The sequence below is a fragment of the Paroedura picta genome, chromosome 8 (genome assembly GCF_049243985.1).
Source record: "Paroedura picta isolate Pp20150507F chromosome 8, Ppicta_v3.0, whole genome shotgun sequence".
Taxonomy (NCBI): domain Eukaryota; kingdom Metazoa; phylum Chordata; class Lepidosauria; order Squamata; family Gekkonidae; genus Paroedura; species Paroedura picta.
In genome coordinates this window covers 94,212,385-94,237,054 of record NC_135376.1, presented here as the reverse complement: position 1 = coordinate 94,237,054, position 24,670 = coordinate 94,212,385, and the positions used below count along the sequence as shown (strand labels likewise).

The 24,670-nt window shown below is 48.2% G+C and overlaps 1 protein-coding gene across 1 annotated transcript; it reads left to right on the top strand.

Moving 5' to 3' along the window:
- On the top strand, nucleotides 1-23,354 carry LOC143843973 (pulmonary surfactant-associated protein D-like). The gene is made up of 5 exons (XM_077350863.1): nucleotides 1-110; nucleotides 2,477-2,640; nucleotides 4,853-4,960; nucleotides 16,901-16,984; nucleotides 20,370-23,354. The coding sequence occupies exons 2-5, from the start codon at nucleotides 2,502-2,504 to the stop codon at nucleotides 20,744-20,746; spliced, it is 708 nt and encodes a 235-aa protein (XP_077206978.1). The 5' UTR covers nucleotides 1-110; nucleotides 2,477-2,501; the 3' UTR covers nucleotides 20,747-23,354.
- Nucleotides 23,355-24,670: the final 1,316 nt, after the last annotated feature.

The following is a 24,670-nucleotide window of genomic DNA, read 5'->3' as shown; positions in this document are numbered from 1 at the left end:
AGTGGGTGGAACGAGAGAGGGAGAAAGGGAAAGAGAGAGAGAGAGAAAGAGAGGAGGGAGCTACTTGGATTTGACTGTTTCCAAAGACACCAAATTTGGACTTGGATAAGGTAAACAAGATTTTTTAATATATATGTTTCTGGGATGGAGACACATTCGGATTTTGTGGGATGGGAGGAAGCAGAGATAGAGAGAGAGAGAGAGAGAGAGAGAGAGAGAGAGAGAGAGAGAGAGAGAGAGAGAGAGAGAGAGAGATTGTGATTTTTAAAAATATTTTGTATAATAATTGGCTAAATTTTACCTCCAAAGTGATTGTATGTCACTTGAAGATGAAGCTAACTTTGGCTGAATCTGCACTTACTTTGTTTATTCTATTGTGGATCCTGCTGAATCTAGATCTATTTGAACTTGGATCTTCCTTCCCCCCCCCCCCATGAACAGAAAAGTGTTCTGCACATGGTTAGGGAAGCTCAGAAGGGGGGGAACTCTAAAGAGAAACAGAAGTAAGTTCCAGGAGGATAGGCATACTGGGCAACATCCAGTTATCAGAGTTTCTGACGGTAGCCATCTTGGTCTGCAGTAGAAGAGCCAAATTCGACACCAGTAGCACCAAATGGTTTGGTTTTCAGGGGATGATCTTTCCAGAAACAAAACTCCCATTGTGAGAGACTATCTCTGACAAGGGGAGTTTTGACTCTCAAAAGCTTATACTCTCAAAAATCTTGTCAGGTTTCTAAGGTGTTACTAGACTCAGACCTAGCTTTCCTCAGTCTAGACCTGTCTAGATCACTGAAATCAATGGGCATTCAAAGAGGGCTTAAGTCTGTTTAGGATGGTGTAGCAAGTCAATTGGCCCCATGCACCAATTCAAAACCTTTCTCTAATTGCCTTGTTTTGAATGCAATCTCTTCCACCACGTGGATAGCAGGGAGCAAAAGGAGCAATCCTTCTCCTTCCTTGTGCAGGGACACATTTTCTGATGTTGATTTGATTGGTCATCCAGCTGGCTGCATGGGAGTGGGGGATCAAACCCAGTTCTCCAGATTAGAGGCTGCTGGTCTTAACTAGGGTTGGGCGCTTTGGCATCCAAAGTGCCCCAACCCTAGTCTTAACCACTCCACTCACCAGGGGGTTTGTTATTCATGTCAGCCACTTACAGGTACTATAAGGGGTGGGGTGTGATTAAGTGAAAGAAGGTCCCAGATTAAATCTCCAGCACCCCAGTTGGAAGAATCAGGTAGCAGAAAAGACTTTCCCTAAAACTGCAGAGAGCCACTGATAATCACAGTAGACCTCGATTGACGTGACGCAGTATGAGGCAGGTTCATGTATTCAAATCTTGTTATATTGTACAGCCAGAATCACATAGTTCATTTGAACACATGAAGCTGTTTTACACTGAATGAGATCATGGGTCCATGAAGGTCAGAATGGTCCACTCAGACTGGTAGTGTTACACGAGGGTCTCAGACAGAGGGGATTTCACATCACTTGCTACCTGAGTCTTTCAACTGGAAATGCCAGGGATTGAATCTGGGACCTTCTGGGCTGAATCTGCACGGAGTTTTTATTCCAATCCCAGGTCTATTCAATCCCTGCCGTCTACACTGAATGCGATTTCCATTTTGATTTTGGGCAATTTAAATTTTTCATCTGCAACAAGCATGATTGATCCGGAGTGACCCTACCTTTCCCCCGCAATATCCTGGAGTGGCTATAACCCTTGATATTTGAAAAATCGGCATCAGTAGCATGCAGTTGTCTGCTTTCCCACAAAAAACTTATTGCTGCCTCATGGCTCCAGTGCTGTAACAAGAGAGTATGTCCCTGATTGGCTGGGCACCAGTTCAAAGAATGCCTAGTTCCTGGTTGCAAGATTTTTTTTTGTACGGTTAAAGGTGACTGTGCTCCAGAATCCACACTTCTCGCAGCAGAGATTTGTCTCATTCTGTGAGAAGCTGCTGCTCTCTTGTCTCCACTCATCTTGGCTCCACCCCCCCCCCTCCCTGCTTGCTCTCTCACTTGCCTGTCCGCCCACCCACTTGCAGATTCAGCCCCTGTGAGGTAGCAGATGCTGAGAGATCAGCATGGGAGGCAGTTCTCTTAATTCAGGAGGATGAAATCAGGGGTCCTCATCTCCACTCATCTTGGCTTCCCCCCTGCCCATGCCCCCCCGCCTGCTTGCCCACTCACAGCCTTGTACAGATGGGTTTCTGTTTCAAGTCAGGGGGGAGCACAAAGACTCGGGTTCAAATCAATCTGAATTCAGTAAGACTGAAAGCAGGGGGGGGGGGAAACCTCTGTGCAGATTCAGCCCTGGAAGCCAAGCAGACACTGTATCCCTGAGTCACGGCCCCGCCATGCAATTTATATCTCTCCTTTCCTTTGATGTGCCCAAGGTGACTAACAACATTTTACTTGGGCAACATTTGGAATTGTTCTTACCATGACTGTGTGCATCTCTCCTGCTTTCAAGGCTCTGTACAACTCAGCTTGCATGAATGGCTTTTCTTCATACTTTTGGCCTCCTGTGCTTGGCAATATCATCATTGGGATCAAGACCTGATGAATGCAGATGTGATGACAGACCTAACACCTGCCCTCTGATGGCAGGATTTTCTGGAGAAAAGGGTGATCGAGGTACAATGACTGTGGTTTTATCAGAAATGTATTTAATGGGTAGGGTTGTCAGATCCTTCCACAGCAGCCAGTAGGGAGTGGGGGGTACATGTATCAGAAGCAGGGAGGAATGCTGAAAATTAACACATTGTACCTCCATGACCCAGAAGGGATGTAGGTACATCAGGGGCAGGGATACCCTGGTTTGGGGACAAAAACTCTATGGCAGAAGCAAATTAGAATTGGGTTCTACCATAGAGTTTTGTCCCAAACCCAGAGTGCTCCCCCCTGTGAGGTTTTAAGGTTTGTAAGAAAGTATCTTTATTGAAGACTAGAAATTAAGCCTAGAAGACTAGAAATTAAGACTATAAATTAAGTATAAGAGATACAGCGGGCGCTAGCGGGCAGTGGGTGGGTGCAGGAGGCTCCCCCCCCCGGCCGGGCTCCACCCACCCAGGAAGGAGGGAAGGAAGGAAAGCAGGCATAGAGAAAGGTAGAAAGAGAGAGAGACGAAGAGAGACAGAGAGAGACAGAGAGAGAGAAGGGGAGAAAGGAGAGTAAGCGGGAGATAGAATGGGAGAAAGGCAGAAGAGAAATGGATGGATGGGAGCAAGAAAGGAGAAAAAGGGATGCGTGGATGGATGGATGGATGGATGGATGGATGGATGGATGGATGGATGGATGGATGGATGGAAGGAGGGGGAAAGGAAGAGAGCAAGGGAGAGGGAGAGAAAGAGGCAGAAAGGAGAGAGAGGAAGGAAGGAAGGAAGGAAGGAAGGAAGGAAGGAAGGAAGGAAGGAAGGAAGGAAGGAAGGAAGGAAGGAAGGAAGGAAGGAAGGAAGGGGACAGTGCAGGGGGGAAGGAGAGTGGGGGCAGGGAGGTGAAGGGGCAGCTGGGTGGGTGGGGGGCCGAATTGTGAGGGGGTGCGACGCGGGTGAAAGCTAAGTAAGTGGCCCTAGGTCGTTGGGGAGGGGGATGGCCACGGAAGGGTTCCCCCGGGCCAGGAAGCACAGCTGCCGAGCCAGGGACGCGCAAAGCATGCTCTCCGGGTCCACAGGAGGGTGGGGGATCATCAGGGAGGGGGAAGCACGGTGTCCGGCGACCTACCTTGTAGGCGGGCAGCCGTGTAATGGCGGCAGTTGCCCGAAGCCCGCTGAGGTGGGGGGGGGCGAGCTGGGAGGTGTTGCGCGCCTCTCGACTCGCCAGTCCGTGGGCAAGGGGCCAATCGCCAACTGCACTGCACGCAGCTGGCAAGGGGCCAATGGTCCCCGTTGCCCATCATGGACACGGCCCACCCCTACCCCCTTACCTTTTTATTTATACTGTTTCAGCAGAGCAGTTACAAATGATAACAATTTTAGCTATCTAGAATCTTTGCTAAGACTAAACATCTCTTGTCCATTGTTCTGCCTTAACTTCCATGTTCCCCTGCCCAGTTCATCTGGGCATGAAGATTTCAGGATGCCATCCTTCAGTTAACTGGAAAGACACAACCACCCTTCAAGTGGTAAAGATAGTGGCACCAGGAAACAAGACAGGAAATTCCCCCACCAGCCAACTAAACCAATACTGCTATAATTCACACCTAAGGCACCTAGGATAATCAATTATATGGTCTGAAATCAGAACAATAAAAATCAAACGGCAAAATCAGGCATGGTTTGGACACCCTCCTCAAACCTCCCTGACATGCCTATGCTAATTGGATATTATTTTCAGTGCAGCCTGTGGCTGCAGAAAACCCAGTTCCAGTCCCAGGCTGCAATCAGTGCAAGGTGTCTCCTCTGAACCAGCATTGCTGCAATAGCGGCAGGACACCTGACCCGCCCGACCAGCATATCATCATGTCTTGGTCACATTAGGAGAAGACAAGAGTCATGGGGCAGACATTAATGCTCAGGAAAGTGGAAGGCAGCAGGAAAAGAGGCAGACTCAACATGAGATGGATTGACCCCTTCAAGGAAGCCATGCCCTTACTTTGCAAGGGTCGCTATGAGTTGGTAGGGGCTTGCCAGCACTTAAGACCCACACATGTGTTTCATATATACATACATATATACAAATGTAGACATTCATATTTATTCATTCATTTTCATAAAATCAGTGCAGAGCACGGTTCTCAAATATTTTCTTTTTGCGCCGAGATCCTTGGATTCTGATCAGTATTCGATTGCATTTTGTAGTCCTTACACATCCATACCTTCTTTTTGTTATTGTTCACCTGGCTTGGCAGGAATACAAGGATTACAAGGACCCCCAGGAAAAGCTGGACCCCCAGGTCCTCCAGGGAACCTGGGCCCAGCAGGTGAAAGAGGACCAAAGGGAGACCATGGCGGCAGAGGTGAGAGCCCATTTGTGCGTCTTCTAACCAATGAGGTTTACTTCTAGCCAAGATGGTTAATAACACTGAAAACTGAGGTGACAAAGATGGAATGTTATGAACTTTCAGGAAGAAATATGCTCAGAGTTCAAGTTGGCAATTCCATGGCTGCACCTGCAGTGGCCCAAATTACAACCATCCACATTTCACCTATGAGCCTCTTGTGGCGCAGAGTGGTAAGGCAGCCGCCTGAAAGCTTTGCTCATGAGGTTGGGAGTTCGATCCCAGCAGCCGGCTCAAGGTTGACTCAGCCTTCCATTCTTCCGAGGTCGGTAAAATGAGTACCCAGCTTGCTGCTGGGGGGTAAACGGTCATGACTGGGGAAGGCACTGGCAAACCACCCCGTATTGAGTCTGCCATGAAAACGCTAGAGGGCGTCACCCCAAGGGTCAGACATGACTCGGTGCTTGCACAGGGGATACCTTTACCTTTACCTTTACATTTCACCTACCCTCAGCCAATATTGCTCTTCCTGTGGTTGTAACTGCATTTTCTCAAAAGAGGGCATATATCTATAGGGAAATGTCATCAAGTGAAATAGCCTAACCTCGTAGGAGCCGTGGGATAGACAATGGGATAGTTGCTTTCTACACCTGAAATGTCTGGGAAGACGTCTGCCTTTGTAATTCTTCAACACCTTAATTGCTGGTGGCACTTCCTTGGGATGCTAAATGTATCATTAGAAAAGGCAGAGGGACAAAATTCTTGGTATAGTCAGTCAGTAACCTTTTATTGGCGTAAAAAGTATAAGACATATAAAAATACGGTTTAAAATTTCAACAAAATAATAAAATGGGGTTACATGACCAAACAGATCTTAAAATGATTAAATAAACTATAAGAGATAAAATACAAGGTAGGCAGCATATTATAAAAGCATCTTAGTTAAAACTCTGGCAACTAAAATGGTTATCTCTGGGTCTTTGTCAGAGAGCAGAAATTGCAAGGTCATAGATTTACTTACAGAAGGCTTGTTTCCCAGCAAGGCAACAAAGCTGTCATCCCGACACTGCTCATATAAGGGGCAGTCTAACAAAATGTGTGAGACAGAGTCAGGGCAACCAGAACCACACGGACAGAGTCTCGCATGGTATGGGATATGGTGGAATCTTCCCTCTAAGACTTTTGAGGGGAAAGCATTCATTCGTGCGAGGAGAAAAGCTCTTCTCAGGGGTGGGACATCAAGGAGATGCAAATATGAAGGCATAATATTTCTCTGCATAATGATGCCAAAGAATGCTGGTGAGCAGACTCGAGGCTGGGTAGGTATGAGTTCCTGCTGCTCATGGTCTAAAATTCTCTGTTTAATAATCCGGAAGATACATTTTTCTTCCAGAGGTAGAAGGGAGTTCAGATCAATGCCAATGGAGACTAATTTTTGTTCAATAGCCTGGAACCATTGAAATTTAAGAGGGTCACTTTTTAGACAAGTTAAAAGGCTGCCAGTTTCTATTCTAAAAAACAGTCTGACCCAAAATTTAAAAGTAGCTATCCAGGCCCTTGTCTCTACCCTAATTTGGCCAAATTCTGCGCAAATGGCATGGTAGGAGACACAGTTGGGAACCCCTGCAATTTGCCTATAGAAAGCAGATTGAACACCCTCAATAGATTTATTAAAGGCAGGAACCCATAAGGGGCATCCAAACAGGAGCTGGGACATTACTTTGGCATTAAAAATTTTAATTGCTGCAGGGATAAATTGGTTACCTTTCACAGAGAAAAAGAACTGTTTTATCAAAGAAGATGAGGATTTGGCCAGATTGATAGCTCGTTGGCAGTGGGAGCTCCATTTCTGGTTATACTGGAAGGTAACACCTAGATACTTAAATGTTTTGACTTGTTCTATTGAAGTGCCTCCAATAGACCAAGTCATTGCATGCCAGCTCTTAGAGAAAACCAAAACTTTTGTTTTACCATAGTTAATTACTAACTTATTATCTTGGCAATATTGGTAAAAGGTGGATAAGTATCGTTGTAAGCCAACCCTTGTATATGAGAGTATTGTAGTATCGTCGGCATACAACAACAAGGGAATATGCTGGGAACCAAGTTTTGGGGGATGACCATTAATTGGTTCCAGTTTTAACGCTAAATCATTAATGAATAAATTGAACAACAAGGGGGCCAGAATACAGCCTTGCTTAACTCCAATGGTCATTGGAATCTTGGAGGTTAAGTCTCCCTTTGAAGAATACCGGACTTGGCAGGAGGTGGACACATAAAGTTTTTGGATGAGAAACACAAGTCTCGGTTCCATACCCATTGATCGCAATTTATTCCAGAGCATATCCCTATCTATCTTATCAAAGGCACTTTTAAGATCTATAAAAGCTGTGTATAGCCTCTTACCATTTTGGGACGTATATTTCTCGGCCAGGCATGAAAGAGTTAAACAATGATCTATAGTAGAGTTACCCTGCAAGAAACCAATCTGTTCAGGACCTATAATTCTTTGAGAGCGAGCCCAATCAGTTAGGCGCCGTTCGAGATGTTTTGCATAAATCTTACCTATAATTGATAATAAACTAATAGGTCTAAAATTATTAGGGTCATTATGGTCACCCTTTTTAAACATGGGAATAATGATTGAATTCAACCAAGAACTTGGGACAATCCCATGTAAGTCAATTAAGGTAAATAAGTTGGCCAAGGGAGGAGCCCACCATTTAGGGTTGTTTTTTAGAAGTTCAGTTGAAAGGGCATCCTGGCCTGGGGCTTTGCCTATCTTAAGGCTCAGAATTAGTTCCTCTACTTCGTCAGGCAAAACTGGGGACCATCTAGGGACATTAGTTGGGATGGAGTCATTCAGCAGATTTTCTGGAGCTGCTGGGACATTAAATAGAGCAGAAAAATGATCAACCCAAACTTGGGGGGCAATAATAAGTTCTAAATTATCAGTCTTCCCCCTCAAGGGTCCTCTTACAGCTGACCAGAATGCTTTGGAATTTTTGGATTTAACAATGTCAAATAGGCGGGCCCAATTATCGTGAGAGTAAAGCCGTTTTTTCTCTCGGATAAGACAATTATACTGTTTTTTTTGTTCAAAGTAACTGTGGATAATAGTCTGATCCTCTGACGATTGGGCCTGTCTAAATAGCTCTCTCAGGGTTTTTTTTGAGATATGACATTCTTGGTCAAACCAGGAGGAATTGCTGCCTTTGTTACAGACTGGTTGTGCTTTAAGGCCGCAAAGGTCAACTATCTGAGAATACAGCTCTACAGCAGTCATAGGTGAGCTTGAGTTAATTAAAGTCTCCCGAAGTTCTATCATTCTTTCAGATTCCAAAAGAGATGTGATCTCTTTCTCCATCTTAGCGGACCATCTAATCCGTTTCAAACAAGATTCAGTGGGAACTGCTGGTAGAGATACACTGGGACTGCAAACATCTATCCCAGTATGATCCCAGTTTAGAGTCAGTGGAAGGTGGTCACTCTCAGTACGTGACTCTATGGAGAAAGAAGAAATATTTTGGAAGCAGTTAAAAGTGCATAAGCCATAATCAATCACACTCTGTCCTCGAGGGGACGCGAATGTGAAATCTGCAGATGTGGGAAACTTGCTTTGACCATTTAATATCAGAAAATTGTGCTCTATACAGAATTCAGTTAATTTGATCCCTGCCTCATTAACGACACTGTCCTTTGAGTTCCTCAAAGGCCAAATGGAGGGTAGTAAGTCCTCATCATCTTCCCCAAACCCCAACCTTGCAAAGATATCATTATTATTAGTGCCAATTCGAGCATTGGTATAGTCTTCAATCCAGTATGGCGGCAACCCCAACAATCAGGATATGGGCAAAGAGAAGTGCCATTCCTGGGTGGAGCCACACTCTTCTAATCCTACCAATGTCCATAAATGCAGTGGTGGGAAGAGTCATCAAATGGCAGTTGACTTATAGCAGCTCCACACAGGTTCCAAGGCTAAAGACACAGAGGTGGCTTGCTAGCGCCTGCCTATGCACAGCACGCCTGGACTTCCTTGGAGGTCTCCCATCCATTTAATAACCACAGGTGACCATGCTTAGTTTCTCAGATCTGACCAGATTAGTGCATCAATTAATTTAGGAGGCTATATAGCTATTTGGGGTTGTACTGTTAGCCCATGTTTGAGGATTTACTACTACTACTACTACTACTACTACTACTACTACTACTACTACTACTACTACTACTACCCACCCTTCCTTAGCCAGGGTGGTGTAGTGGTTAAGAGTGACAGCTTCTAATCTGGTGAGCTGGGTTTGATTCCCCACTCCATGAAGACGGTTGGGTGACCTTGAGCTCCTCACAGTCCTTTAGAAGCTGTTCTCATAGAGCTTTCTCAGCCTCACCTACCTCATATACCTCAGCTTCTCTTGTGGGGAGAAGAAGCGAAGGCAATTGTAAGCTGCTTTGAGACTCCTTCGGCGGTAAAAAGTGGGGTATAAAAACCAACTTTTCTTGTGATTATTTTTTTTCCTTTTTTCTTTTTATAACCCGCCCTTCCTTAGCTGCATCAGGGCGGGTAACATCATGCGTTAAAGTAGTCAATACAGAATTACATATATAAAAACATTTAGCAGTTTTTATATTTTAAGTTTAAATTTTACAATGGTCTTAAAAGCTGCAACCTCTTCCATTAAGAATAATTTCAGTGTTGGATGGATTGTCCGTGGAGGATGAGTTGTCAGGCAAGGCGGCCAGCATCCAGTGGGTCTTACTTCCTGGCCTCAACCATAGGCCTGTCTTACAGCCCCCCTGAACCATTTAAGGCCCCAGAGGGCCCAGATCTCACTAGGCAGAGCATTCCACCAGGCCAGGGCGTGGCCAGGGCCAAAAAAGCCCTGGCCCTGGTTGAGGCCCATCTCTCCTCTTGGGCTGGGGACCCACAGCCTGGACCCAGGACAACGTCTGCATAACCAGTGGGGAGAGAGCTGGAATATCACCAGTCAGAAAATGGTGGGATTTTGCTCCCTTTCTTGAACAGCTGATTGACAGGAATCTTGTTTTTCAAAAAGGATCATGCATTCATTGTCTAGGTGGCATGGGATAGCCTAGTTGTCAGACGCACAGGAAACTCACAACAAAACTTAATCAAAAGAAAATAGTTTTATTGATTAGCACTATACGCATTGGACTGAAAGTCAAATCTGACTCGAAGCCAGATTTGCCTCAGCTTATCAATACATTTCTCCCGCCCAAAACTTGACAGTTCCCAAGGAGGGGGGTTAGTGAGGAAAGACATATGTGAAACAACAACAGGATTCCAAACTCCCATCCTTGAGAGAATTGACAACAACCCTGTGTGCCCATAACAAGATAAGGTTAGAATAACATCACTATTCTATTTTATTGCTACAAACTACAAGGCCGGGGCTAGCAGGCGCCAGGTTCAATTAAGCAGTATAACTGACATGGAGGAACTCAGGCTAATTTATGACAGAGATTCTACAATCCTGACATCCCTCCGCATTAAAACTAACTTCACTCCCCCATCTAGCCGGCATCTACCGGGCGAGGACAATCAGGAAATGCTCGATGGAAAGCCCGGAGAAGGCGGGGTGCCTTCACATTCCCTGCCTCCACCCACTCTTTGTCCCCCGAGGGGAAATCTTTCCAATCGACCAGATATTGAAGGCGACCCTTGTGCAAACGAGAGTCTAAAATTTGGTTGACTTCATAGTGGGTGTCTTTGTCGATGTAAATTGGCACAGGCTGGTCTGGAGGAGGGTGCCACTCGTCTGGGACCGGAGCTCTCCGCAGCAGGCTGGAATGAAAAACCGGATGCACATTCCTATAAGTCTTTGGTAAAGCTAGCTCAACAGTCACAGTATTAATCAGTTTTATCACTTTAAATGGCCCCACGTATTTAGGGCCAAGTTTCTTTGATTTCTGCTGGCACCTCAGGTTCTTAGTAGACAAATAGGCCAGGTCTCCCACTTTCCAATCAGGTGCAGGTACCCTTTTCTTATCCGCTTGAGCTTTATAGGCTTGTTTTGCCTCCTTGAGGCTAGCAACAATTTCTGGCCAACCTGTACTGATGGTGGATGCCCATTTATTTATGTCAGGAGTCTCAGTGGAGCTGAGTTCCCAGGTGGGGGCTGTTGCTAAATCAGTCCCATACACTACTTTGAAAGGTGATACCCCAGTTGAGGCATGAACCCCATTGTTGTAGGCAAATTCAGCCATCGGTAATAAAGAGACCCAATTGTCCTGCTGGTGATTGATGAAACAACGCAAGTACTGTTCCAGGATTTGGTTTACCCTTTCGGTCTGGCCATTTGATTCAGGGTGATAGCCCGAAGTAAGGGCTTGCTCCACCCCCAAAAGTCTCAGGAGTTCCCTCCAAAACTTAGAAACGAACTGGGGGCCCCGATCCGTCAGGACACGTGTCGGGATCCCGTGCAGACGTACCACGTGTTCAATGAAAAGAGAAGCCAATTTTGGTGCTGAAGGCACTCCCGTGCAGGGAATGAAGTGAGCCTGTTTTGAAAAAGCATCCACTACCACCCATATAACGGTGTTCCCGTGGCTGGGAGGGAGGTCCGTAATAAAGTCCATAGTGACATCTGTCCATGGACGAGAGGGGGTGGGCTGTGGTTGCAATAGCCCCTTCTTCTTGCCTCCAACCGGTTTTGAGGCAATACAAATAGGGCATCCCTGCACATATTTCTCCACATCTTTGCGCAGGGACGGCCACCAATACTGTCTCCTGACTAGGTGCAGAGTTTTCACAAAACCAAAGTGTCCAGCAGTTTTTGCGTCGTGGCAAAGTTTCAAAACTTTTCCCCTGGCCGCAACAGGAACAAAGAGTCTCTCGCCCTTAAAAAAGAGCCCCCCCTTCTCAGTCAGATCAGGGCGGAGGGAGCCAAACTCCGGATCTTGTGACACCTCCTTCTGGACCCAGCCCCCTGGGATGGGCGTATCAGTCTTTGCGTGGCTGCGCGTCACGGCGGCCATCCCTAGTTGGGCGGGGGTGAAAACGGTGTCCACCAATGGGTCTCGTTTGCTGTTATACTGGGGCAGGCGTGATAATGCATCTGCCAAAAAGTTCATTTTACCCGGCAGATGCTTTAGGGAGAAGTTGAAACGGGCGAAAAACTCTGCCCATCTCATTTGCTTGGCGGAAAGCGATCGGGGCTGCTTGAGTGCCTGAAGGTTTTTATGATCCGTCCAGACTACAAATGGGATCGCGGACCCTTCTAGCCAATGCCTCCAGGTGGAAAGGGCCAATTTTACTGCAGCCGCCTCTTTTTCCCAAATTGCCCAATTTCGCTCTGCCCCCGAGAATTTCTTTGACAGATAGGCCAGCGGGTGTAATTTTCCGTCCTCCCCCTCTTGGAGGATCACGGCCCCCATTGCTACGTCCGAGGAGTCTACTTGTACGGTAAATTGCTTGGAAGGGTCAGCATGGGCCAGTACTGGTTCGGACGTAAACAACAACTTTAGTTTGTTGAATGTGTCTTGACAGGGGGGAGTCCACAGAAGGGGCGCCCCCGGGCGGCTCGCCGTTTTACCCCCTTGTTTGGTTTTCAACAAGTCAGTGAGGGGCAACACCACTTTGGCAAAATTGGGGATGAAAGTCCTGTAAAAATTAGCGAACCCTAAGAAGCTTTGCAGTTGCCTCCTGGTGCGGGGAGGTTCCCAAGCCAGCAAGTCGCGCACCTTGCCAGGGTCCATCTCAATCCCCGCTTGGGAGACACGGAACCCCAGAAACTCCACCGCATCGCGGTGGAACTCACATTTAGACAGTTTAGCAAACAATTGGTGCTTCCGCAAGCGGTTGAGCACTTCGCGTACCAGATCAGCATGACTCTCAACATTCTCAGAATATACAAGAATATCATCAATGTAAACCAACACCCCTTGGTACAATAAATCATGCATAATTTCATTAATCATATTCATGAACACGCCCGGAGCGCCGGCGAGGCCGAACGGCATTACGGTGTACTCAAATTGCCCCAGGGGGGTGTTAAAAGCCGTTAGATATTCGTGCCCCTTCTTGATCCGAACTCGGTAATAGGCTTCCCTCAAATCCAATTTCGTAAAAATTCGTGCCTTCCCCAAGTGGCCCAACAAGTCTTTTATCAGGGGGAGCGGGTAGGCATTGCAGGTGGAGACCGCGTTCAACCCACGGTAGTCAGTACACAAACGTAGCGAACCGTCCCTCTTTTTTACAAAAAGGACCGGGGCCGCCAAAGAAGATGTGGCCGGTCTAATAAAACCCCTCGCCAAGTTCTTATCCAAAAATTCCCTAAGCTCCGCCATTTCCCGGGGGCTCATGGAATAAAGTTTGGCTTTGGGGAGTGGTTCCCCTTTCTTTAATTCAATGGCACAGTCAGTTTTACGGTGGGGGGGCAGTTGGTTGCACTCTACCTCCGCGAACACATCAGCAAAGTCCCGATACTCAGGAGGGAGCGCTGCCCCCCCCGATCCCAAAGCGGCCACCACCCCCGCAAGTGGGGAATCCCGCGGTCGAGCGTGCTGCTCGCAGGCGGGAGAGGTAAAGTCCACAGTCCCTTCTTTCCATTTCACTAGGGGGTCATGTTCCTTCAGCCAATCCAACCCTAACACACAAGGGAAGGCAGAATGAGGGGCTACCAAAGGCTGGATTTGCTCCCAATGTTTTTTTATGTCCAAGTCCATTGGGCGCGTTTTCGCCGTGGCCTCCCCTCCGGGGGCACATTTCCCATCTAATTGGATGATTGGCAAGGGTTCCCTCAGCGGCACCTTTCCCACCCCCAAAGTCTCGGCCAGTGCCGGGCTCACTAGGGATTGGGTGCACCCTGAGTCCACGATACACCGGACTCCCACTGTCTTCCCCGACTTGGGGTTGGAGAGCTTGGCAGGTAGGAGTAGCAAGGGGGAATCACTCACCACGCGTTTGCCCCTTTTGGCGGCCTGCTGGCGGGGCGCCTTTACAGCAGACCGTCCTCGTTTCCCGACTGCTCCTCGGCTTGATCCTCGTCCTCCAGCCCGCTTCCCTCCTCCGAGTCGTCCACTGCTGGCACGGCAGCCGCTGGCACCAGGAGAGACTTGGCACTTTTCTTTGGAGTGGTTTTCTTGGCAGGCTGGGCTTTCGGTGGGGCGCTGCTCACGGCCCTCGGGGTCGCTGTTGCTTTTGTGGGGCAGTTTGCGAGAAAGTGCCCCGCTTGGCCACAACCCAAGCACAGCCCCTTTTCCATGCGCCGTGTGCGCTCAGACGGCTCCAACTTGGCTCGGGGCTTGGTTTTCGCCGGGGTGGAAGTTTTCGCCACGGTTTTGCCTGCCAGGACCTGTACCATCGAAGCTCGCTCCAAACGATTTTCCATCTCCCCAGCCAATTGGACCCATCCTTCGACTGTAAGCGGGTCTTCCAGGAGGAGGCATTTGTCTGCCAGAGTAGGATTGAGGCCCCCCACAAATGACAGCACGCGTTGGGGCTCCGTCCAGTCAGGCACCGATGAAGCCAGCTCTTTAAACTCCCTGGCGTACTCGACCACTGACAACTTCCCTTGCCGGTGAGCCCTGAGTTTTTTCTCCGCGGTCTCTCGCTCGAACGGTTCCACGTACATCTGGCGCAGGGCTCTCATGAAATGGTTGTAGTCATGGATGGCTTGGGGGTGATAGCGGTACAAGTCCACAAACCACTTGGCTGCTTTGCCTTCTAGGGCTTGGCCCACGAAACGCACTTTCTCAGCGTCGTCCTGGAAAGTGAACCCCATTTCCATCATGTAGGCCTGGAGGTGCACCAGAAACGTGGGAAAATCGGAGGGGTCTCCGGAAAACTTAGCCTTGAATTTATAGGTGCTCCGCATCTCCACACCCCGGAGGTGGGCCGGTAGGCGCCCCGGGCCCCAATCCGCCGGCGCCGGGGCCGGTGCTGGGGGTCTTGCACCGCGGCCGATGCCTCGTCCTCTCCCCGCCGCCACTCTTGCTCGTTCCGCTGCCCGGGCCGCCTCCGCTGCTCGCGCTGCCGCTCGCGCCGCTTCGCGCGCCGCTGCTGCCGCCGCCGCCTCGGCTCCCGCAACGTCCGCCGCCGCCGCCGCAGCTGCCGCCGCCGCTGCATCCTCGCCTCCGCCCGCGCCGTCCCCTCCGGCTCCATCGCCGCCCGCGCCGCCTTCGTCCTCTCGCTCCTCGTCCTCGCCTTCTTGTTCTCGCTGCGCTCTCGCTCGAGCCTCTGCCTCTGCCTCGATTTCCAGCTGCGCTCTGGCCCTGGCCAACGCTTCAGCATCCGCTGCCGCTTGCGTGTCCGCCATGCCGTGTTCCTGCAGTGCAAGCCCACCACTCACTCTTCGCAGGCTGGTATCGTGCGCACCACCACCGCGCACTTCCTTCAGCAGGCGTTGCGTTCGGCGCTTCTCCTCCGGATCCAACCGACCCGAAAGATCCTGCAGCCAGTTAGTCACCCTGTCCAGCTTGTACTGCAAGTCCTGTGTCTCACCCACAGGCTCCAGCGCGTAGCTAGGCAGTCCCAGGTGCTCCGGCCACCTCTCATCCCCAGTAGGGCGGTCGTATTTAGACAATTGCCTGCGCTGGGTGACGTGTCGTTCCAAAAATTCCTCGGGCCCCGGGGTCGTCCCCGAGATTGCCCGCATCATGCCCGAGCTGTGCGGGCCGGCACTCGCGCCGTCGCCCTGGGAGAGGTCCCAATCCAGGCCCTCTCCCTGCTCAGAAAAAGTATGTCCCTCGCCCTGCATTTTGCAGGTGAAAGGAGTTGTGAGATTTGACTTGATGTCAGACGCACAGGAAACTCACAACAAAACTTAATCAAAAGAAAATAGTTTTATTGATTAGCACTATACGCATTGGACTGAAAGTCAAATCTGACTCGAAGCCAGATTTGCCTCAGCTTATCAATACATTTCTCCCGCCCAAAACTTGACAGTTCCCAAGGAGGGGGGTTAGTGAGGAAAGACATATGTGAAACAACAACAGGATTCCAAACTCCCATCCTTGAGAGAATTGACAACAACCCTGTGTGCCCATAACAAGATAAGGTTAGAATAACATCACTATTCTATTTTATTGCTACAAACTACAAGGCCGGGGCTAGCAGGCGCCAGGTTCAATTAAGCAGTATAACTGACATGGAGGAACTCAGGCTAATTTATGACAGAGATTCTACAATCCTGACACTAGTTGTCAGACCTGAGATGTTAAGCAGGGTCAATACTTGGAGACCGCCAGGGAAGGTTCTGCAGAGGAAAGCCATTGCCTTCCCCAAGGCCAACCACCTCTGCTCACTAACCTTGGAAGCCCCTTGCTGGGGTCACCAGAAGTCAGGTGCAGTTTGATGGCACTTCACATACACATGCAACGTCCTAGGGGAAAGGGAAGCAAGGTTTTTTAAACAAAAAATGAGTTAGTCTGAAGAACTCTAAAGGACTCACCAAATAGCAGCTGAGAGCCAGCATGGGGTAGTAGATAAAGAGTGGAAGAATCTAATCTGAGGAACCGGGTTTGATTTTCCCATTCCACCATGTGCAGCTATCTGGGTGACCTTGGGCCAATCATGGTTCTCTTAGAGTTGTTCTTGCACAGCAATTTTCTTAGTGCTCTTTCAGCCCCTCCTACCTCGCAGGGTATCTGTTGGGGATATAGAGGAAGGGAAAGGTGCTTTTAAGCCACTTTGAGACTCCTTTAGATAGAGAAATGCAGCATGTAAGAACCAGCTCTTCTTCTTCTTCTTCTTCTTCTTCTTCTTCTTCTTCTTCTTCTTCTTCTTCTTCTTCTTCTTCTTCTTCTTCTCAATAGGGATAGCTAGGGGCATGAGAAATCGGTTCTATGTACACATGGCTCCTTGCTAGAGTGGGCACTAGCCCAACAACTTGTTTTAATAATTTTATCATTGAGTTCTGATGTTATGCTCTGTCCTGCTTTTCTGGTTTCTGTTTTGAAGCAAAGTCACAGAAATGACTATATTGTTCCATTGCTTAGAACTACAGCGCCTTGAATCTGAAGTGGCCACTTTGAAGAGACGACTAGATGACTTGGTGGTTGCTGTCACCAAAAGTCGAAATGGTGAGACAATGCACTATGGATAAACAGACCCCCCCATCCCACCCCTACACCAGGTCTCCCCCCTTCAGTCCCTACCTGTCCACTGCTGGCCAGTTAGCTAGGGAGGGGATTCCCCCCCTCACAAAAGGAGAACCACTGGAAATTAATATGACTTGTCTACATGACCTAGAAACAATGTAGTCTTGTCTGGGACATTGGTGGGCAATGTTCTGGTTTGGGGGCAAAACTTCATAGTAGAAGCAAGTTCTACCATAGAGTTTTGCCCAAAACCCAGTGTTACTTCCTGACATGCCTATATCACTTCCTTTGTCAATTAGGCAAATCATGTTAATTTCCCATGTTCTACCATAGGGTTTTGCCCAAAACCCAGAGTGTCACTTCCTGTGTCAAGTAGGCACATCATGTTAATTTCCCATGTTCCTTCCTGCTCTTGGTAAGTGTACCCCCCATCCCCTGTTGGCTGCTCCGGGGGACCTGGCACCACTAACTGTGCAGTGGACTGGGCAATGAGGCAGCTAACACCTTCTGCTAAGTATCCCTCAGGACTTTTCTATTTCCTTTCATTCCTTTCTGTAGAGGAAACAAGGACTAGAGCAGGGGTCCTCAGCATGGTATCTGTGGGTGCCCTGATTCCTTCTCACAATTTTCCGGGTGCCCACCAAGTGTTTTCAGAAAGTGGGTGGAGTCGGGAAGCATTTTTCCCCAGCAAGGCTTTAGGTTGATCATTGGAGATTGGATTGAACATGGCACAACTGATGGCAAGACCATGAGAACAGGTAAACAGGTAACATGTAGACAGGGTCTTGACATAGCTGTACAGTGTTCAACGTTGGCCTTCAGCAAACTGGAGAATGCCTTTATTCTAAGATAATTCACCCCTGTTTGTTAGCCCACTGCTGAGTTAAGCTTGATTCTGATAGGCTACAATACTAAACAGAGTATAAGTAAAGAGTTAAAGATATCCATTGATTATTACCCTGACCTGGATGGCCCAGACTAGCCCATTCTTGGCAGATCTCAGAAGCTAATCAGGGTTGCCCTTGTTAATCCTGGGATGAGAGGCCTCCAAGGAAGTCCCGGATCACAATACAGAGGTAGGCAATGGCAAGCCACCCTCAGCCTGGTGGAATATGCTGTTGGCAGAAACTCAGGCCCTGCCAAAGCTCTGCAGGGCTTGTAAAATGGCACTCTTTTCCACTGGGCTTGTGGTTGAGGCCTCAGTAAATATATAAAATCAAATGAGCCTCCCCCCCTCCCTCTACACTGCTGGCAACCTAAGATATAGATATAAGAAGGCCCAAGAGACTGGATAATGGAGCATTCGGGGTTGACTGCTTTTATTATTTTAGTAGGGGCCAAGCCCATTGCATTCAGGAATACAACAGGCGCTAGATTGGGGGTGGGTGGGTGGAAGAACTCTGCAGGTGGCCTCTCCCTCCTCCCAGTTCCTGGCAATGCTGCAGGCTGCAAAGAACTCACCTGCAGGGGCAGCTCTTACACTGCAGGGATCTGCAGCCTCCGAGCCTCGGAGGGAAGTGGAAGGAGGAGGGGATGGTCAGGGGTGGAGGATGGAAAGCAAGTGGCTGGCTGCTGGACAGACAGGCAAGCCAGTTGGAGGAGAAGGCACTCAGGGGCAGGACAACTGCCCTGAATGGGTGTTAAGTGCTGAGCACTTAAGCTGTGAGACACATTCCTCCTCCAAGTCCTTACCAGAAATATTATGTGGAACAAATTATATTGAGAATCTAATGTGCTGTACAGTGCCCCAAGCCAGCTCTGCAGAGTTGCCTTGGAGAAAAAACCCCTATGGGGTCCCCACAAGTCCGCCCCAACTTGACAGCATTTTCTGCCACCACCAGGAATTGTCAGGAATGAGACATTAGAAGAAGAAGAAGAAACAAAGAGAGGAGAAACCTGCTGAGCTCCATAGCCTCGCCGAATTTATTAGTAACCTGACACACCTGATCCTACTTAAAAAAAAAAGTCATTAACCTTTTCAAAAATTCACAGTGGGTTTAGCAGCTGGTCTTACCCTGAAGTTTGAGATTTCCTCCTGGCTTTTCCAACTGGCATAGCCACCTTGCCCTCTGGAACCTTTCTGCATTAAGAAGACGAATGCAGCTCAGTATTAACATTAACTTGGAGGCGAGAGCAAAAAACCACTTCCGGCAGGAAATGAACTTCAAGTGGCATTAACCTCATGGAGGGCCTTCTCTTAAAATATGAGCTCAGCATACACATTTCATTAGCCTGGAGAGGAGATAACTGAGAGGTGACATGATAACCATCTTCAAGAACTGTCAGAGGGAAGATGGTGTGGAGATGTGTTCTGTTGCCCCAGACCCAATGGACTGAAATGATATCAAGAGTTTCTGGCTAAGTATTAGCAAGCACTTCCAAACAGAGCAGTTCCTCTGAGGAACAGGCCTCCTTGGGAGGTGAAAGGTGAAGAAACCTTCTACGAATTCAGGCAGATCTTGAGAAGGGCGGGCAAGGGCTTGAACTAGGTGCAAGAGTGGCTAAACTGCAGCTCTCCAGATGCTCATGGACTTCAATTCTCACAAGACCCTTCCAACATAGCCAAATGTCACGGGCTCATGGGAATTGTACATGAACATCTGGAGAGCTACAGGTCGGCCACTCCTGAGAGCCAGCTTGGTGTGATGGTTAAGAGCAGCAGTTTCTAAGCCAGGTTTGATTCCCCACTTTTCCTCCACATGAAGTCTGTTGGGTTACCTTGGGTAGGCACAGTCATGTTAAACCTGTTCACACAGAGCAGTTCTATCAGAGCTCTCTCAGCCCCACCTACCTCACAGGGTGTCTGTTGTGGGAAAAGGAAGGGAAGGCGATTCTAATCCGCTTTGAGACTCTTTTGGGTAGTGAAAAGGGATATGAAGACAAACTCTTCTGTGCTTCTGTGTTTAAGCATCTTGTAAAACCCCATGAATCTTTCCTCTGCATTCCCACCCCCACCATCCAAGCCAAAGATACAACAGTCCCTTTTCTTTCCCTCCATGGGTGGAAAAGCACCTTGGTGATTTGAGCTGAAAAAAGGCTTGCTCAGATATAGGATACCTTTTAAAATGAACACACTGGCGAAAAGTATTTTCTTGCACCCACGTATCTTCCCTTCAGAAATGGAGTGAAGGTTCTTTTTCTGTGCTGTTCTTTTTCTGTCCACACTACCTATCAAATCTCCACTGGCCAATCAGAAGCCCTGTTGGGGAAAAGCCCCACCTGGCCCCACCCACTTTCTAAAAATACATGGCAGGCACCAGGAAAGGGAGCCCAAAGTGCCTGTGGACTTTGGGGACCTTGGCTGTACAGACTGCAATTTCATTGGACTTTACCCTAAAGGAGCTGTCCTAAACCTTTGTCCCTCTAGCTCACTTGTTCCCAAACGGCAGAATTGTTGGTGGAAAGATCTTCAAAACAGACGGCTCCCAAGGCAGCTTTGAGTCTTCCAAAGCGACCTGCTTCCAAGCGGGCGGCCAGCTGGCTTCCCCGAAGAACGCTTCTGAGAACTCCGCCATCCAGCAGATCATCGCTCGCCACAACAAGGCGGCCTACCTGGGCATCAACGACATGCAGACGGAAGGCACATTTGCCGACCTGTGCGGTGACGAGATCGGCTACATGAACTGGGCGGACGAAGAGCCAAACAATGCGGGCGGGAAGGAGGACTGTGTCGAGATGTATCTGGACGGGAAGTGGAATGACCGATCCTGCACTGAAAGGCGACTGATTATATGTGAATTTTGATCTCGTGGCTCTTTTCAGGGCCACCCGACTAGGCTGCTGGCACCCATATTGGCCTGGCATAGATCCCCCTCTACGCATCTCAGCTGCTTGACCCCTTGCAATCTGGGAGATGGCCGAAGTCTCTTTCAGTGAACTCTGTTTTCTCCATCGCTGAGAACCACACGTAGCAGAACTTTTCTCTCACTGTACAACTCATCCGTTTGCTTTGGGCCGTGCTGAAGGAGACACTCGGCCCTGGTCATTAGGTTTCCCCAGTGTGACATTTAGCTGTAAAAATCAGTTATTCGAGGGAGCTGATATGGGCAGGGGCTGCAACACTGAAGGAGGAGGGAAGTTATGCTTAACACCCTCTCATGACCCCCACCAGGTTGCTTTAAGTTCTGCTGGGGGAAAGGCAGGCATAATATTGTGAGGGAAAAGATGGGCATAATATTGAGGGGGAGACAGGAATAACACCTTGCAACAGCAGGAGGTCATTTCTGCTTGGATAAATGATATCGGGAGAAGAGTCAGAATAGAATGATAGAATCCTAGAGTGGGAAGGGGGCATCCAGGCCATCCCCCTGCTCACTGCAGGATCAGCCTAAAGCTCCCAGGATGAGAATCCTAGAATCCTAGAGTGGGAAGGGGCCATCCAGGCCATCTAGCCCAACCCCTGCTCACTGCAGGATCAGCCCAAAGCTCCCAGGATGAGAATCCTAGAATCCTAGAGTGGCAAGGGGCCATCCAGGCCATCTAGCCCAACCCCTGCTCACTGCAGGATCAGCCTAAAGCTCCCAGGATGAGAATCCTAGAATCCTAGAGTGGGAAGGGGCCATCCAGGCCATCTAGCCCAACCCCTCCTGCCACTGAAACACAGCTCTTCTTCCATACCATCAACAGCATAGATGGTGCCATTTCAGAATGTGGGCAAGGTGGATGATTACCTCACACAACCCCAAGTCTTCAAAGACCTCCTTGCTTGCAAAGGTAACAAAAAGAAAGGCTCTAACCCAGTTGTTTACCCCTGGTGATTAAGTCTTCCTCATATATAGAGGATTTAAAAAAAAATGTCAAGGGAGCATCATAAATTGAATTCCCCTCCTCCACATTCCAGCATGATCTAATTATTCCTGTCGCTTAAGGGCACAGACAAAAGGCTTTATCCATTTCCTTCTTCCTTCTCCTCCCCCTGAAATGTTCTTTCTCCCCTTTTCCTCTATGAAGAACAACAGAGTGTTGTTTGAACTGCAGAAGGGGAGAACTCAAAACCATTGTTGCCATCTCTATAAGGACATGGATGGTAGACCACAAAGTGGTTCAAGACCACCAGGGGTGAGGAAAGAAAAAGGAAAACTTATGTGCTTTGGAAGTGACATAGCTTTAGGATTAACCAGAAACCAGACATCTGGAGAGACACAGTTTGGCCACCCCTGACCTGAGTTGCTTCTGCACTTACTTTGTTTCTTCCATTGTGGATCCTGCAGAATTCAGATAGATTTGAACTTGGGTCTACCTCTACTCCTCCTCCCCCCCCCCATTGAAACAGAAAGCGTTCTGCATGTGATTCTGCCCCCTCACTGGCAGTCTTCAAGCAAAGGTTGGATACACACTTTTCTTGGATGCTTTAGGATGCTTAGGGCTGATCCTGCGTTGAGCAAGGGGATGGACTAGATGGCCTGTATGGCCCCTTCCAACTCTATGATTCTATGATTCTATGATTCTATGATTGGGGAAGCTCATAGCAGGGAGGGGAGTGAAGCACAGCAGGAGTCTCTTTATTTTCTTGAATGAGGGGGCAGGGGGGAGGGGAGGAATGGAGACAGCAGAGGCGGGGGAATAAAACCAAGAGGCAAATCTCTACTGAGAGAAGTTAGGGCTTCTACAGTGCAGTCACTTTAAGGGAAGCCTTGCAACCGGAACCAGGAAGTCTTTGAACTGACGCCCTGGCTAATCAGGGAAGACTGCTTTGCTACGAGGCACGAAGAAGGAAGTTAATTTGCAAAAAGCAGAAATCTGCACACTTACTGATGGTGATTTTTCAAATATCAAGGCTTATATCCACTTCTGGATATCGCAGGAGAAAGGTAGGGTTGCTCCGGATCCATCATGGATGTTGTAGAGAGACAATTTAAAACATCCACAAACAAAGTGGAAATGGAATTCAGTGTAGACAGGGGGGATTTATTCAAGCTGGAAGTGGGTAAAAGGCCCCGTGCAGACTACACCTGGAAGTGACAGTACCATGAACATAATGCTGTCCTCCTTTATGTTCCTGCCCGGCCACCCTAAACTGGTTTACAAGTGAGCATCAGTAGAGAAAGTCAGGCTTGCTCCTGCTTACTTCCAAACTTAAAAAGAGATTCTTGATTACCTGGTCCAAATGCGTCAAAAATCTGTATCCTAGGTGGGAGAAGAAAGCAAGCAACTTGGAGCAATACAGAGTTGTCGGAAATCTTCCACAAATACTATCGCTTTGCTCGCCATTCACTTTCCTAATCAGCACCAAAACTTGGGTACGTAGCATATGTCATAACACAGCATTGTAAAGTGGGCCTCCCTCCTAAAAATCACTGTTTGCTCTAGGAAGGATCAACCTTGCTAATATATTGGCAGTTGCCTCTGATAACTATTGCCTCATTTTGCCTTTCTTTCAGCAGTGAGTCATGTGTGATGTATTTTGTAGTAGGGTTTAGGATTAGGGAGTGGACTTTGGTGGAATTTTTACTAACAGGAAATGCCCATAAGATAAAAGAAATCCCCTTTAGGAGATAGCAAGAAATTCAGATCTTACTGCACCACACAGAGAAGCCAAAACTGCGTAAGGTAAGTTGATAACTTTCCTCCCCATTGCTATCCATGACTTTTCTATACAAAATGCACGGAAGCAACATTTGCTATTCTTTTTGTGTCTGTGTGTGTTTTTTTCTTTGCTTTTTTCTGCTGTTTTGTATTGTTGCTTAGCCCAAAACCTGAACTACACTTGAGGAAGCTATGAGCAGTTCATTTGTGTTTATAAGCAACCAGAAACCAAAGGGATTTGGTGAAGAGGAAAGCAAGCTAAAGGGCTCAAGACTAGGCTCAAAGCAGAAAAGAATCCTAGAATCATGGGGTTGGAAGGGACCTACAGGGTCATTTAGTCCAACCCTCTACAAAATGCAGGAAATTCCTGTCTCTTAAAACACAAAGACATTTCCCCCTTTGAAATGCCAACAGCAAAACAGTCAGACAAGTTTTGAATAGCGAAAACTGAGGAGAGATTGAAGGAGTTAAGCTTTCACCAGCCCTGAGGGACAGGGTCAAGGGGACACATGGTTGGCTGAACAGCTACCAGAGTCATGTGCACATTAGCCAATTGTGCTGGGCGAGAGCTGGCAGAGGTAACAAAGGCTTAGTTTAGTTATATTGAGTCCCCGCGGCTTTTGGACTGTATGCATTTTAGTGTTTTAAGGGTAGTTTTATTGGGGTTTTTATGTATGTTTGTAACCCACCACAAGCCTTCTTGGGAGTGGCGGGCTAGAAATTAAATAAATAAATAATAATAATAAAAGATTGTCGCTTTGTGGCTTTCACTGCTGCCTCATAAGCATTCATAAGCCAAACACAGCCGCCATGATTAGAGGCAATGTACTTCTGAGTTCCATGAGCAGAAGCAGAGCTCATCCATGCCCTGCTGTGTGAATGTCCAGAGCACGGGTAGTCAAACTGCGGCCCTCCAGATGTCCATGGACTACAATTCCCAGAAGCCCCTGCCAGCATTTGCTGGCAGGGGCTTCTAGGAATTGTAGTCCATGGACATCTGGTGGGCCGCAGTTTGACTACCCCTGGTCCAGAGGTATCCAGACTACCACTGCAGAAGGTGCAATGCGGGAGTCAATGCTCATCAACCAGAAGGCACTTATTAGGTTCTCGTCCACATTATAATGCAGCTCCTAAAGTGATGGC